This window comes from Saimiri boliviensis, chromosome 6 (assembly GCF_048565385.1).
Source record: "Saimiri boliviensis isolate mSaiBol1 chromosome 6, mSaiBol1.pri, whole genome shotgun sequence".
In the NCBI taxonomy this organism is placed as follows: Eukaryota; Metazoa; Chordata; class Mammalia; order Primates; family Cebidae; genus Saimiri; species Saimiri boliviensis.
In genome coordinates, this window is record NC_133454.1 from 70,996,153 (window position 1) to 71,011,108 (window position 14,956).

The 14,956-nt window shown below is 38.8% G+C and overlaps 1 protein-coding gene across 2 annotated transcripts in view; it reads right to left on the reverse strand.

The window, feature by feature from the left end:
• Window positions 1–226: 226 nt before the first annotated feature.
• The window catches only part of POLD3 (DNA polymerase delta 3, accessory subunit), a 49,500-nt gene continuing 34,770 nt past the window's right edge, over window positions 227–14,956 (reverse strand). For both annotated transcript variants that reach the window (XM_003923463.4, XM_003923465.4), the window contains 4 exons: window positions 13,910–14,016; window positions 8,728–8,840; window positions 6,841–6,919; window positions 227–2,189 (listed from right to left, as the gene is read on the reverse strand). In XM_003923463.4, coding sequence (XP_003923512.1) covers window positions 1,987–2,189; window positions 6,841–6,919; window positions 8,728–8,840; window positions 13,910–14,016 — 502 coding nt within the window. In that variant the 3' untranslated portion in view covers window positions 227–1,986. The remainder of the gene's footprint in view (window positions 2,190–6,840; window positions 6,920–8,727; window positions 8,841–13,909; window positions 14,017–14,956) is intronic.

Here is a 14,956-nt window from a genome sequence, read left to right on the forward strand (position 1 = left end):
TTTTAACAATATAAACTGAAAAACAGCCTTCTTCCCATTCAGAGTTCAAATAACTACAACACTGTTACCAACTGTCAAATAATAGACTCATCAGATACTCAGTTTGAAGCACTGTTTTAAAACAACTTCTCAAATTTATTTAACTCCTGTGGATAACATGGTATTGTATAAAACGAAAAAAAAAAAAAACCCACCACTCAATACATGGAACTCCAACCAGCACCAGAATTTTCCAATTCAAATTCAGTTTTAGTCAAGACCCCAGCATCATAATTAAAAAAAAAAAATTTGATCGTTGCTTTTCTTTTAATTTTCCATTCCTATTTAGACAAACAACCAGAGACAATGACAAAAATAACTGTTTAAAGGGGATTTCTCTCCAGAAGTTTTTTGTAAAGGTTTAAGTCCAGGCTTTCCATCCTCTCCATCCTCTTTCATTTTAAAAAGAAAGGTTTTTGGAGTATGTCAACCTTTACTCAGCTTGCTGTATAAAGCCACTGCTTTAGTTCTAGACATAATGCCAGGACTCATCTCCCAAACTTCCGGTCTTAATCAAGTTCATGTTTGGTTGCTAAAGAAGCTCATGTTAATCCCAAGGTCAGCACAATCCCAACCTTAAAGTAGAGACAACTGATTGCATGACTTACGACATACACCAGCCTGAGGAGGAAGGAGCTGGTCAGACACCCCTTGTCTGCTACGTGAGACACATCAGCAGTGTAGCCTGACCCCGTCCATAGAGCTCACTGTGCAAGAGCACCAGCACACCACCGCAATCCACTGAGCTAACTACCTGTACAGCCATAATGGAAGTCACTTGAAGATTATCATTGGAATAGATGATTTCCCATAAGTAACTAATAAAAATGTTTTCTTTGCTGTTTAGACCTACTAACAATTCAGTCTGTCTCCTCTTGGGGAACCTGTAATTTAAAGCAAACAGTGGAGCTAAAAATACAAAGGAGCAACATCCATGTATAAACGATTGCCTTATCTTCCTCGGTGACTTCCTAGCAAAGTGCTGGTTCTGAGTATCCTGTTTTCTTCAGGAGGAGAAATTTTATGTAAACGTAGTACACTGTATATAGGAAGGGATTTCTCTATTTAGTCTTTATCTCATTGTACGGGTTTCACTCTCTAGGTATTGTTAAGTGGGGGGGGCGGGGACCAACAAACCACAAAGAGCAGCATAAAGCACACCCCGTGTGAGCAGCACAGCAGCTCCTCCAACATCATCAATGCTGACTCAAGGTAATTTCTGGTGGAGTTGAACATATCATTACATTTCTATTTGTGTTCTGCCTGAGGCTTTTCCCTAACCACTAATTTCGAGTGAAGGTCCCAGAGAGCTTTTGCAAAAGGGACAGAACACAAGCCATGTCCTGGTCTGTAGCCAGGTGTCCGTGTACTGCATAACGGAGGAAGAGGATTACAGCAAGATTTTTGCTTCAGCCTTTAGTTCAACCAAGACTTAAAAAAGACTTACAGAGAACAGTTTCAGGAGATTAAGGGACAGAGTGTGGTACTGGAGGAAGACAGGAGGCGTAAACACATCCAGTAAAATTTAAGGATAAGAAACACCCACACCAATTCTCAGAATACGGAGGAACAAGAAGGGATCGTTCCTGTGCCATATGCGGACCAGGGCATAGGGTGAGTGGGGCACAGTGGATTAGCCACTAAATGGCTTCAGTGAGGATTCTGAAACCTGTTCCAGTATAATTTTGGAGTAAATCCTTCTCCTGGACAGGTCAAAGATTGTGCTTTTTAAATGTCATTAGAAGGTAACAGCTTTTTGCCTCCTGCTTCCAGATGATTTCCCTTTGGTTAAAAACCAGAAATAGTATAAACCTCACAGGATGAAAGAACAGTCTTTTGATACAGGTGAGGTGGAGATCTAGATGAACTTACATAGTAAGTGAGGAGCACACTTCTTGGTCTTCTCCCTTGACCACTCCAAGTCTCTGATCTACCAGAGATGCCAGTTTATTTCCTCTGGAAGAAGCCAGTAATGGACACCTGTCTGTTGGCTTTGCCCAGAGCAGCAGTCCCTTTTTTGGGGCCCTTTCGTTCCTCTTTGGGTTCTTTTTTCACAGTCATGGCAGGGGGTCTGTGTAATGAAGATGTCTTCATCTTAAGCTCCTCTTCACTATCTGTGCAGGATTCACTCTCGTAGACTTTTTCAGTCACTGGTGGGATAAGAAAAAAATGGAACATGGGTGGGGTTGAATCATTTACTGTAACAAGAAAATGGAATGTCTTGCTAACCCCAATCATTTCAGACTCCGATCAAGGCAAATATGATTACTTAGGACTGAATCTTTCTCCTACTGGGAGGTCAGATCTAGACTGAGGTAAGTATGTGGAATCCTGAGTTCATGCAGCCTCTGTTTAATATTTAGAATTAACATTCACTTTTCTCCCTCACTGCTATATCTAAGCCTTTAATGGCCCTTTATCAGTTAATTGCCTAAATCCTTTATTTGGGTCCTGCCCTATGCTAGTTAACTTCCTGAACTCTATTACCAGAATTGTCTATTATCAGAAGTGTTTGAGATGTATCTCAAACACTTACTTCTAACTCCATGCTTTGACTAGCTTCATTAAGTCTCATCTCTCTGACCTACAATGCCTGTCTATTCCCACTGCTGGTCTTAAACCTCTGGTCTATCTGCCTGACTCCCTTCTGTCTAGTCAGGCTCACCATAGACCCTCCTGTCTAGCTCTATCCTGATGCCACCTACTCTCTGCACATCCTAAGTACAGAGAATTAAAGATCAGTTACTCAGCTGTTCAGTTCCTAGTTTTGTGGTTTTTTTTTTTTTTTTTTGAGATGGAGTTTCGCTCTTGTTACCCAGGCTGGAGTGCAATGGCACGATCTCGGCTCACTGCAACTTCCGGCTCCCGGGTTCAAGCAATTCTCCTGCCTCCTGAGTAGCTGGGACTACAGGCACGCGCCACCATACCCAGCTAATTTTTGTATTTTAGTAGAGACGGGGTTTCACGTCTCTTTAGTAGAGACGTTGACCAGGATGGTCTCGATCTCTCGACCTCGTGATCCACCCGCCTCGGCCTCCCAAAGTGCTGGGATTACAAGCGTGAGCCACCGCGCCCGGCCTCAGTTCCTAGTTCTTAATGGCTGCAAATTAACCCAAGATTTAGTAGTAGTCTATATCATGAAGGTTAACTATCTCAAGCAAACTATCAGATGACACACTTGTTAGTTTTAAGGAATGACAGTGATAAAATGAGAAATAAAGTTACCAGTTTTCTTAATCCCTATCAGCCAAAGGCATAATTTGCCTTTCCCTTTCTATTAAAACTCACTGAACCCTTCTCAAGGAAAACTTGAAAAATAACTATACCAGTAAGCAGTCATTATGAGGAAGCCCTGAAGGGCACAGGTACAGATAGTGGCTTCCAGCCATGATGTCACAAAACCAAGGAGGGTCTACTTCACACTACTGCAACAAATACACCAACCATAAGAAACAGCATGCCACCTTTCTGTAATTTTAGAGAGCTGTGGAAGCTGTATAACTAATACCATCTAAATTCTTTCTCAGCCTTCCTGGTTGCAGCAAGTGATAGGGAAATACTGAAGGAAAAGATCTCATTCTCAGCTGAAAAGAGTAACCTAATATGCATAATAAATACTCAAATGATTAAAGTAAAAGGTTTTTTTTCCATTAAAGAACAATGATAGTCTCAAGCTCTTATTGATAATTCTTCCTAATAAAATATATCAGTCACATTGCTGTAGAGGCATAAGCTTTGGAAATCAATTTTATCTCTGTCCTAATAACCTACTCTGCTACTTAGATATCATCTCAAACTTTAGTGTGCATCAGAACCACCTGGAGGGCTTGTTAAAACACAAACTGCCAGATTCTGTTTCCCAAGTTTCAGATTCAGCAGGTCTGGGGTGGGACCTGAGAATCTGCTTCTCTAACATGCTCCTAGATAATGCTGATGCTGCTGGTCTGGGACCACCCTCTAGGAATTAATGTTCTTTCCTTCTCTGTTTTAAATGTTAAAGAGCAACTGCCACTGGAGTATTCCTTCACTGTTATCCAGCTAATCCCATTAAGACTGCTAATCAACAGTCTCTTCCCAGAGAGTCCCAGGAATTTGTCCTTAATTTTGTAAGAGCCCAGAATTCACTTTGATGCTCACTTAAAGGCTAAAAAACACTGATGAACTTTAGATATATAGTAAGTATTCTGAAAGGCCTTACTACACAAACTGTACTCCACTCCACCAGAGGCATCAGAATCGCCCATGAGCTTATTAGGAATGCTCTCTCAGTTCCCACTCCTGGCCTACTGATGCAGAATTTCAATTTTAGCAAGATCTTCAAGTAATCCTCATAGTCGGCAAAGTTTGAAAAATGTCGCTCTAAGATACTTAGAGAATTCCCATGGCCCATGGCATACCTATTCGTTCAACAATTAGATCTCAAAACACCACATCCACCTCACATGCATCTTCAAAAGCATGTAACTGAATTAATGGGACAAAATTACAAACTGTTATTTATTGAATATCTTCAATAAATTATCTTCAATTAGAAAAGTCTGAAGAGCCATCTACAGATAAAGAAAGGAAATGACTTTCTACTAGTTGGTGGTGTAAGACTTTGCTCCTTCATAAGCTATATTCTGTATTCAAATAGCAGCATGTCTACAACATTACACTTCAGCATCAATTAACTCATTATTTTATTACTTATTAATGAAATCACTGGCTGTCTCATTGCCAATTTTGTGTAATACATTGCTTGGGGGAGTTAAAAAAACAAGGCGGCACCGACAAAATTTCTTTAGCAGCATATTCAGTACACTGTAAGAGCTAAAAGAAATATTTCTATATTCAAAGCTATAGCTACCTCAAACTCCAGGACAAAGTAGGTTTCCATTAAAAATATAGGTCCTTTATTTTAGTTGAAAAACATGCCACTTTTCTGGGTTGCCATTAAAAAAAAAACCCCAAAACCTGGTTTTCAGAGTAACATCAGATTTCTTTTCTATTCAACTGCTTTGCTCTTAGAAACCTACCCTCTTGTCCAGGAGTCCACTCCAAACTTATCTCAGGGGCTCAACTCCCCAGTCTCTGCTGCAAACTCACAAAGAGGGAAAGATGAGCTTTCTAAACTCACAGAACAAATCTGATCCAGCACAGGACAGGGCAAGCCCCCTATGCTGGTACATTTAGAACAGTCTGCATAGAGAGGAAAGCAGAACTCCTTTGTTGGTAACCAAAGCCAAGATTCATTAGGTTCAGCTTGGACTAAAAACCTTAAAAAAAAAAAAAAAAAAAAAAAAGTGCAATGTGAGCAGAGTTTTCACTGCTGCATCCAAGGCTCTTAACAGGCCTGTCTGGAGACAGGAGTGCAAAAAAGTCCACATCCCACACCTGGCCAAAACTCGAGTACTATGTTTTAAACAAAGCAGTAAATAATTACCCACAAATTCCCAATGAACTCTCACAAAGACATCTGACTTTTTTCTTTTAGGGCAGAAAGAAGAGAAAAAAAACTGGCACCAGTGCTTTTGTCCTCTTAAATTTAAAAAATGTACCGTTGAATTAAGAAATTCAACAGTAAATACATATATTACCACCCATAGCCAAACCAAGAGGCTTGCCATTTTTTGAAAAATGGCAACTATTAAAAGACTGAAAGCCAAAACAAAACAAAACAAAACAAAAAAAACCCGTTCAAAGTCCAGAATTCACAGGTTCACAAGAAATCTGGCACTGAAAAGACAGAATTCCCACATGTAAAGAATTCTACTCCCTAATCACATGCTACAATTAAAATGGCAAAGGCCTTTTCAGAGGACTGGGAGGTGGGGAATAGTGGGACAGGGAAAACAGCCTTAAAACACTAGTTTTAAGAATCAGGAAAAGTTAATTCTTCAGAGCCAATCTTTTAAAAACAGAAATCTGAACTAGAAAACAAAATTGAGAATGGGGAAAATAACCTTCTTTGAAGTAGCCAACCTGTGGCAGGTGCCACAAAAGGCAAATTGACAACCATGGGCTATCCAACTAACAAAGGTAAGAGCCTAAACGCACAACTCTTTTCAAACACAAAATCACAATACCAGGATGTGAGCATCCCAAGGAACCTCAAGTGCTAAATCTTAAAAGCTCCACAGAAGTCTGATTTGATTATGGAAAGGGTAGAAAAAGCTAAAACATGGCTGAAAAAACAGCCAATGACTCAAAGTCTGAACTCTAATTCCTCCCTAAGCCTTCATAACAAGCACATGCTTTTACCTAACATGGCTTACAAATAGGAAGCATAAAGGAAGCAGTCTGGATGAGTCATACCCTTCTGAAGAACAAATGGAACCAAATACCAAAGATGACTCTTGATACAGTCTAATCATCTGTAGCTTCTTTTCCACTGTTCAAATTTATAAAAACATTCTAAAAAAAAGCTTCTCAACCTCTATGATATCTTGAGTCCATACTGTGGTTTCCATCTTGAAAGTGTTTTTAGATGTATTTATGCCACCTGACTCTTCATAACAACCCACATATAGGCCAAATGGATATTGCACAGATAAGAAACTTCTCAACAGAGACAACATAACTTTTAGCCAAGATCTCAGTGCTTATTTTTATAGTATATGACCTAAACAAGAATCAAGGTGTTCTGACTTATACTATGCTACTCAAAGTGTATGCCATAGACAAATAACATTAGCATCACTTGGGGATGATTCACATGTACATTAAAGTTTGCAATGTACCTGTTCTATAAGGGATTATGGTACCTCTATGGTAATAAGAGATTCTATCTCTGGATTTGGAGCCAAATATTTGTCTTACCTATGCAAGCTTCCTCATCCACGTAAGTTTTAGATTTTAGTACACGTTTTCGTTTTCTTTTGTTTTCTCCACTTGAGCTCTAAAAGATCAGAGGATACAATGTTAAGCTGATGAATTATGTTATACAGAAAAATAACAAAAGCTTTTAAATCTATACTAATCACCCTCCAATATTCTATTATGATAAAAAGTTGAAAGAGAAACACTATATTAGTTTTAGAGAACCAACCCATTACACAGACAAGTTATATATACACAGGCTTATGATATATCATTCAATTCTTATGATATTTCATTCATCTTAAGAAGGAAAGTAACATGCTGAAGAAAGAACTATGTTCTGTACATTCGGTCAACAAACTTTTGTTGAGTAGAGAAGGCAAAATGGTTAAAAAGTTGGATAGGATAAGGACCTTAGTGGAGGAGAGAGAGAAGGAAAGCAGGCCACTGAAATACAATGTGGTAAGGGCTTCAATGGAGGGCTGAGGCAGATATTATGAGAGTACACAGGGATGGCCCCTAAACCAGACAAGGAGTTTCTGTGGTATATGCCCTTGCTGTAGACATCTGCTATATCAGTCTTCACATTTCTTTTTTCTTTCTCATTTTTTAGAGACAGGATCTCGCTCTGTTTCCCAGGCTGGAGTGCAGAAGTGCAATCATAACTCACTGCAGCAGTCCAACTCATGGGTTCAAATTATCATCCTGCCTCAGCCTCCCAAGTAGCTGAAACTAAAAGGCATGCGCCCACCGTGCCCAGATTTTTTTTTTCTTTTTGAGACAGAGTCTTACTCTGTCGCCCAGGCTGGAGTGTAGTGGCACAATCTCAGCTCACTCCAGCTTCTGCCACCTGGGTTTAAGTAATTTTCCTGACTCAGCCTCCCAAGTAGCTTGGATTACAGACGCCAGCCACCATGCCTGGCTAATTTTTGTATTTTTAATAGAGATGGGGTTTCACCATGTTGGCCAGGCTGGTCTTGAACTCCTGACCTCAAGTGATCCACCTGCCTTGGCATCCCAAAGTGCTGGGATTACAGGGGTAAGCCCACATGCCCAGATATTTTTTAAGAAGAGACAAGGTCTTCCTGTGTTGTCCAGGCCAGTCTCAAACTCCTGGACTCAAGCATTCCTAACACCTCAACCTTCTAAAGTGTTTGGATTACGGGTGTAAGCCAACACGCTTGGCCAGCCTTGACACTTCAACATTACACCTATCTAATTTAGTCTCAAAAGCTATTACTAATACGAACTTTCTTTCAGCTCCACTGGTCTCTTTCATCCCATTTTCTCTTCAGCTAATGAGTAAATCAGTGTAAGATTTAAACAACAGTCTTAACACAATGAATTAAGAAAAAGTAATAACCACAAAGGAAAAAAAATTGTCAGCACTTATTTTTTTCAACTCTTCATTATCTACACTAATGGATGTAGATAAGATGCTGCTGAAGAGCATACAAAGCTGTATTTCCCCATTGATTGCCAGTTTTCCCATGAGCCCTTAACCAGAATTGCTCCTGAAGAGCAACAAATGTGTGTAAGTTGTTTGTTCCCCTCTGTCTTTTACGTATTGCTCTGACGGAGAGGGGATCTCTTTTTGCACCATTCTAACAGGAGGTGTACAGCACAACAGAGATGCTAAAGGTCATGAAAACAGAACAACTCCCAGGTTCCACCTCTGCAACGTTCCTGAGACTATAGCAAAATCTCCCTTCAGGTGAGAATGGAGGGAATGTCATTCCGTACAACCTGTAGGAGAGCAGAATGAGACAAGAGCCATCTACTGGCATTTGTGAAGTATACAGCAAGGGAACTGATTTAGCACAGTGGTTGCAGGTCCTTCAGATATAAAGGACACACGGATATGGAAGCATCCCAGTACAAATTTACCTTGACAGAAGGAGGTTCAGGCTCAGTCTTTGGCACTGGTTCAAGAGATGGAGACGCAGGAGGAGGAGGGGATGGTGACTCAGCTTCATAAACCCCAGGAGAGTCAGGGAAGACTGAAATAATGAAACAGACTTAGATCAGAAAACTACAAGCACTACCTAGCATAATGCTTTCTCCACTGGTTTTCTAAATTTACATGTCCAGCAAGCAGTAATTCCTGATAACAAATAACTTTGCAGTTATATAGTTTTCTTTAAAATATACATTTTATTAATTTTATACAAATAAAATCAGAGAATCAAGAATTATCACAGCCAGAAGTATCTTAGCTAAATATTTTCTTTCATAGCTAAGTCAAGTTACGTAGTTGGTTTATGAATATCCAATCATCATCTTCCATATGCCATGTATTTCACTTTATTCTTATAACTCTAAGAGACAGGTTTTATTACTTGCACATTAGAGTAAATAGAGGTTCAGAGAGGTTCCTAAACTTGCCAAGGTCACACAGCTTATAACTGAGACAGGAGGTTTTAAGCCTACGTCAATCCAATTCTACAGCCTTGCTATTCCAACTACACTATGCCACCTTATCATTCAGAACAAGACATTTTCTCTCAAGATCTAAGTGGAGATAATCCTCGGGTTATAACAAATGTTCCATGCCAGAGTCTTTCACTGTGACCTAAGGATTACTTTTAAACACCTGAGATGCTTGTTAGACTAAAAATTAAGAGTATAAACTTGGAAGTGGGGGAAATCATCTTTTAAATGATTATCATAATTAAAGCTCTAACAACTAGGACCTGCTTAATATTTTGCATGGAAACCATTTCTAGTGACTGCTCCACTGATAAGGCTTGTTCTGCTACACTGAGGTTAATAGGAAAAAACACTTTTAGGAAAAAAATACTGCTGTGGAAGTAGCATCACCCAAGAAATGAGCACCACCAGAGGGATCCCATCATTTCTCAACAATTGCAGAATTGGTGATCTTAGTATAAAGGGCCCATGAGAGGGGAAGTGAAAATCCTCAACTGACCTATTATTCAACCACCACAAAGAAAGTGCTGGTCAGGGGACTGGGTAGCAGCTTAGCCTCACCTGCTCCCTGAATCTCCTGGCTGTATTCAAATTCTTAACACAAGTCTTGGATCTGAAATTCTCCCAACTGATTAGATCACTGTTAAAAATTATGACAGTGAAGAGTTCAAGGCCAAATGACCTAAAGAGGTGAAGTAGAACAAGAACCAAAAAGAACAATAAATTATACACTTTAAGTATGAAATGGGCCCCCAAAACTTTATAAGCTCTGAGAAACAAGAGAGAGAAACATAAAAGGAAGGCAGTACAGCTATTAGTGCAGCTCTGGGAGGCTAGAACATGAAGGGAGCTCAGGCAAGAGAAAAGTCAAACCTCAGAAGCAAGCCACCATTGTTCTGAAGGAACAGCTATGAAGAAACCTGGGCCACAATGGTAGATGTGTTATACTGGGAGGAGGAAAGTTTAGGCAGTGAGGAAGACAGAGGAATTTTGAGATTCACAGTAATAAACTGAGGTGTTCTTATTCTATTTCCAGTTCTGAAACCAGCTGACCTAACCAAAGAAAACAATCCTAGTGACACCCTCTAAGATCCCTCTCACAGCACTATGCAAATGCTTATCTAGAGCCCCACTCGGGACTCTAAGCTCCAAAAAGGCAGAGACACCACGATTTCCCTGGCATCATGAACACAGAGTAAATATATACATATATAAATAACAGAAAACCACCACTTTCTGAACTAAATTTGGCATGAAGAATGTCCAGGTCAAGGAAGACAACATGTATCTCTCTCTTCCTTCCACACACTCCCTGAGAGAAACACTGTGATAATAAAGGAGTAAAATGTTGTTAACCTCCCAAACAGGGAAGGGAACAGTAGAGGAGTCAAAAGCCCTTAATGATGAAGGAATTTCAACAAATCCCTGGAAGATAGAAGGCAGATGGGAGAAAGCTGACAAAAGAAGCATCAGTTAAATTAGATGAGTCAGATAGTAGAGATTACTATCTATTATAAAACTGCTATTTTTATCTGACTTTTAAGATTGTAAATATCTATTACTTTGTTTAAACTTGCCCCCATTCATATACTAGAATACATGCCTGTCTGCCTTAGCCTTTACCAAGCCAAACATCCTGACTCAATACATTTTTACTGACAAAGAATGTTTGATACACTGGTATATTTTAAACATATTTATAGGAAATCTGCAGCTCTTCAAGCAAAAGTGAAGTAAGGAAATATCACTTATTCCAGGAAAGCAACCTTTGTTGGGACAGAATAAAAGCTGCAATAAAACTAATTTCAGGGATCCAGTGTGTCAAAGAGTTCTCTGGCAGAGACAGGTAATTAGAATTCCTGGAAACCATTCACAGCTTCCTAGGACTCAGTATTTTTTAAAAATACCTATCTCTACCTAAAAATGGGGATCATTTGCTTAACATTCTCCATAAGCAACTTGCAAGGACTGAAAATATTAGCAAAGACTTAAATATATCAGTTGAAACTACATTTCTTCCTAGCAATATATATATTATTCTTAATGTTATTTGTTTCTGGGTCTGGCCTTTTTTTTGCTTTGCAAAGAGAATATGTAGAACTACTAATGGTGCGTATCACCCTGCAGGGGTAAAGGAGAAAAGAGCAGTCCTTTGGGTAGAGAGTTACAAACAGAAGTTGAAGGGAATTGTCTGAGAAAACTGAAGGCACTTGCAAGTATGGGTACCTCAGCTAGAAGAGTAGAGTGAGTAATATGAAAACTAACTGAACTTGTTTCCAGACACAGGTAAAAAGAAAAAACAAAACAAAACAAGAAAACCATGTACCAAGCACTGTCTTGGCACATCATCTTATTTCATGTTCATAAAAAGCCTACACCATTTGTGATAAAAATCCCCATTTTAGAGATGCAAAAACAAGGAATTAAACAAGTTAACTCATCTGCTTAAAACCACACAGTAAGTGGTCAAGGTAAAATTTAAACCCAGGTCTGCCTGACTCCAAAGTTCTTGTATTTTCTCTACTCCTGCTGTTCCTCTTCTAACTTCTAGCTGAAGACAGCATATTGAACTAATATGACATATTCACTGTAACAGAAATAAAGCAATAATAAGTTAGAGACTGTGTAAAGGTTTAAAATAAAATCCCACTGGCTTTGAGACAAAGATGAAATTTAAGAATAAAATAGCTGAAGTTTATAAATTAAGTTAAATGCCAAAAATTATCTTTGCCGGAGGAAAAAAAATCTAAGAGCTTCTGCTCTATATCATCTGTTATAGGCTGTGCACCTCTATCACATTTCTTCACATTCCTTTCAAAACGAAATAACCCCACTCATATTTCTAATCACCCAACAGTATTATTTTTGTAGGCTACATATCAGAACTACAGAGACTATTTCAGAAGGATATAATGAGTGCTCAACCAACCACAGTAATTCCTTAACTTAGAACTGACTCCTTAACTCAGGCGTCCCCAGACTTTTTACACAGGGGGCCAGTTCACTATCCCTCAGACCGTTGGAGGGCCGCCACATACTGTGCTCCTCTCACTGACCACCAATGAAAGAGATGCCCCTTTCTGAAGTGCGGCGGGGGGCCGGATAAGTGGCCTCAGGGGGCCGCATGCAGCCCGGGGGGCGTAGTTTGGGGACGCCTGCCTTAACTAATACTAGAGTATCTAGTTTACCTTTTTAATGTGTATTAGGTTGATGGCTTCAAAGACCTTTCCAAAATCTTCCCAAGGTCTTTTACTGATTGGATATAGGGAAAACTGTTCCAATTAGCACCTATTCCTAAATTAACTTTCTAATTATTTCTCCATGTGTCCACATGGAGTTGTTCCTTTCAGTAGCCTTGGCCAAAGCATGCTGATAAATGACAAGGGAATGAAAACACAGCATTTGCCTCTCTGGGATGCTCATAGGGTCTTACACCTACCCACTCTAAAGAGCCTCTAAAAACCATGAAAAACATTGTACCTCTCACAGGATATCAGAGGCTGTAATCCTAAACACATAGCATGAATGGTAGACTCCAAATTCACAGAAGTGTCAAAGATTTTATACCTCTATCACAGATTCAACTTCCTGCTACTATTTCTTGTGTTTATTCATTTCTTTTGCATTACTGTCATATGTATATATAATTTTTTTTTCTTTCACTCACTTGTATAGTTGAGCTAATATCCTTCTTTCGAAAGCCTCTCTTACCATTTTAAATTCCTCTTAGAGAAGTTTCTGGAAAGAGTAGAATCTTAATTTTGTCCTTTGATAGCACAGTAGGTTCATTTTTTGCATACAGTATTCTTCTTTAACCTCCCTTTTAGTATCTGTTTGTGTTTGTCTCTGTATCTTCATGTGATGCTGAAATCCTTTGGATAGATTTCCCCTCATTTCCTAAAATGTTTTATACCCATTATGCCATGAATTCATGGAGAATTGATTAAAGCAATTCAAACTTTTCACCACTGTTTCTCAAAGTAGGCTTTTCAGGGCAGAGTCATCCAGCACATCAGTTCAACCCATTTAACTTTCTCTTTAGCCTCCTTCTTTTTCTATATACTTTATATAATTTGGGACAATATCTTGGCTCTTCATTATCTGGATATTTTTTAAAAAGCATATTAATGTTTCTGGTAAGACTCTTGCCCTTATTAGGTTTGCTTATCTTACAACATTGCCCACAGCCTAAAACTAGAAGGGTCCACAGTGTCATTCCCTTCCAACAGTGACACTGCAGATTGTTCCAGTTAACCCTATGTAGAATTTTACCTGTGTAGAATGCCACCAATAATACCCTGGCTGCCTAGAATGTCACAATTCTTAAAAGATTCACATGAAGGTAGCCAAAGGAATATCCCCTTCCCTTAAAAGAAAAAAAAGAAAAGAAAATGTCTTCCATAGCATATATAATATTAATTCTTATCTTCTTTCCCGCTGTGTTATTTTGACAAGTTGCTGAAAGATCATGGTTCTGGCCAAAAGGCAAAAGCAGATTTCAAACAGAAAGAGGTGCTACGGTGTCACTCGATGCTAGAATTACTACTCTCATTGTGATCCTAATCTACTACTTTTTTAGCTCCTTGAGCATTTAAAGTAAAATTGATCCCCCTACCCAAAAATGAATGGTAATGCTCACCTTCATCTTCACTGCTATCAGACTCAGGAAGTTTGATTCTTCTCCTCTTTTTCTTCATGTTTTCAGTTTCCTTAGTCTCATCATCAGATAACGCTACTCGCTTCCCCCTGTTGCCATCCAGAAATAAATTAAGTATGTTATACAGAACAAAAATGTAAGTATTCACATGACGGGTTTTGCTTTATAGCTCGTGGTCTTAATTCCAGAGGCTAGAAAAGAATAGCCAAATAGTCCACTAAGGACTCTCGTTAAGGATACTCTGCTACCTGACCACAACTAGGTCACGTCATGAGGTGACTTGAATAAAAAATGTCTGTAGTTATCTAGAGACTACTGGAAGCTACAACCAAGTTATCGAGAATCTTTCCAAATTCCTTCTTACTTCCCTGATTGGCCTTTAAATTATTCAATAATCATTAAATAAGCAGCTACTACATATCATACAAGGCTCTTTGCTAGCCACTGAGAATGCAACGATACAGAAAAAAATACTGTTTCCAAGAAGCTCTGGCAAGCACCACTGGCTATAATACAATGTGGTAGATTTAACTGGACAAATAAAATGTTATGGAATATAATTCATATTTGAAAAACTTAAAAGCTAAGTAGAAGTTCATCATGTAGAACGGGGAAACAAATATTTTAAAGAGAAAGAACAAAAGCAAAGGCACAGATATCCTTTTAAGGTGATTCTAAAGACATCAAAAAAAAAAAATACAAAAACAAAACCTAGACTCCATCTTCACATTATTATCTCCTCTGGATGGACGGACACTCCATCACACTCCTCATGCAACCAACAAGTAATTTATCAAAGGCCTACTGTATGTTAGAGACACAAATATATACAAGACATAACCTTTACCATCAAGTACCTTATGTCTTATATAACTTTAAATATCAACTCTTCTTTCTACCTTGAACTAGAAAGAGAACAACTAAACCCAAAGTAAAAGGAAATAATAAAGATAAGAACAGAAATCAATGAGATAAAAAAGAAAATTAACATAGCCAAAGTTTTTATTTTTGGAAAAGAGATTAATAAAT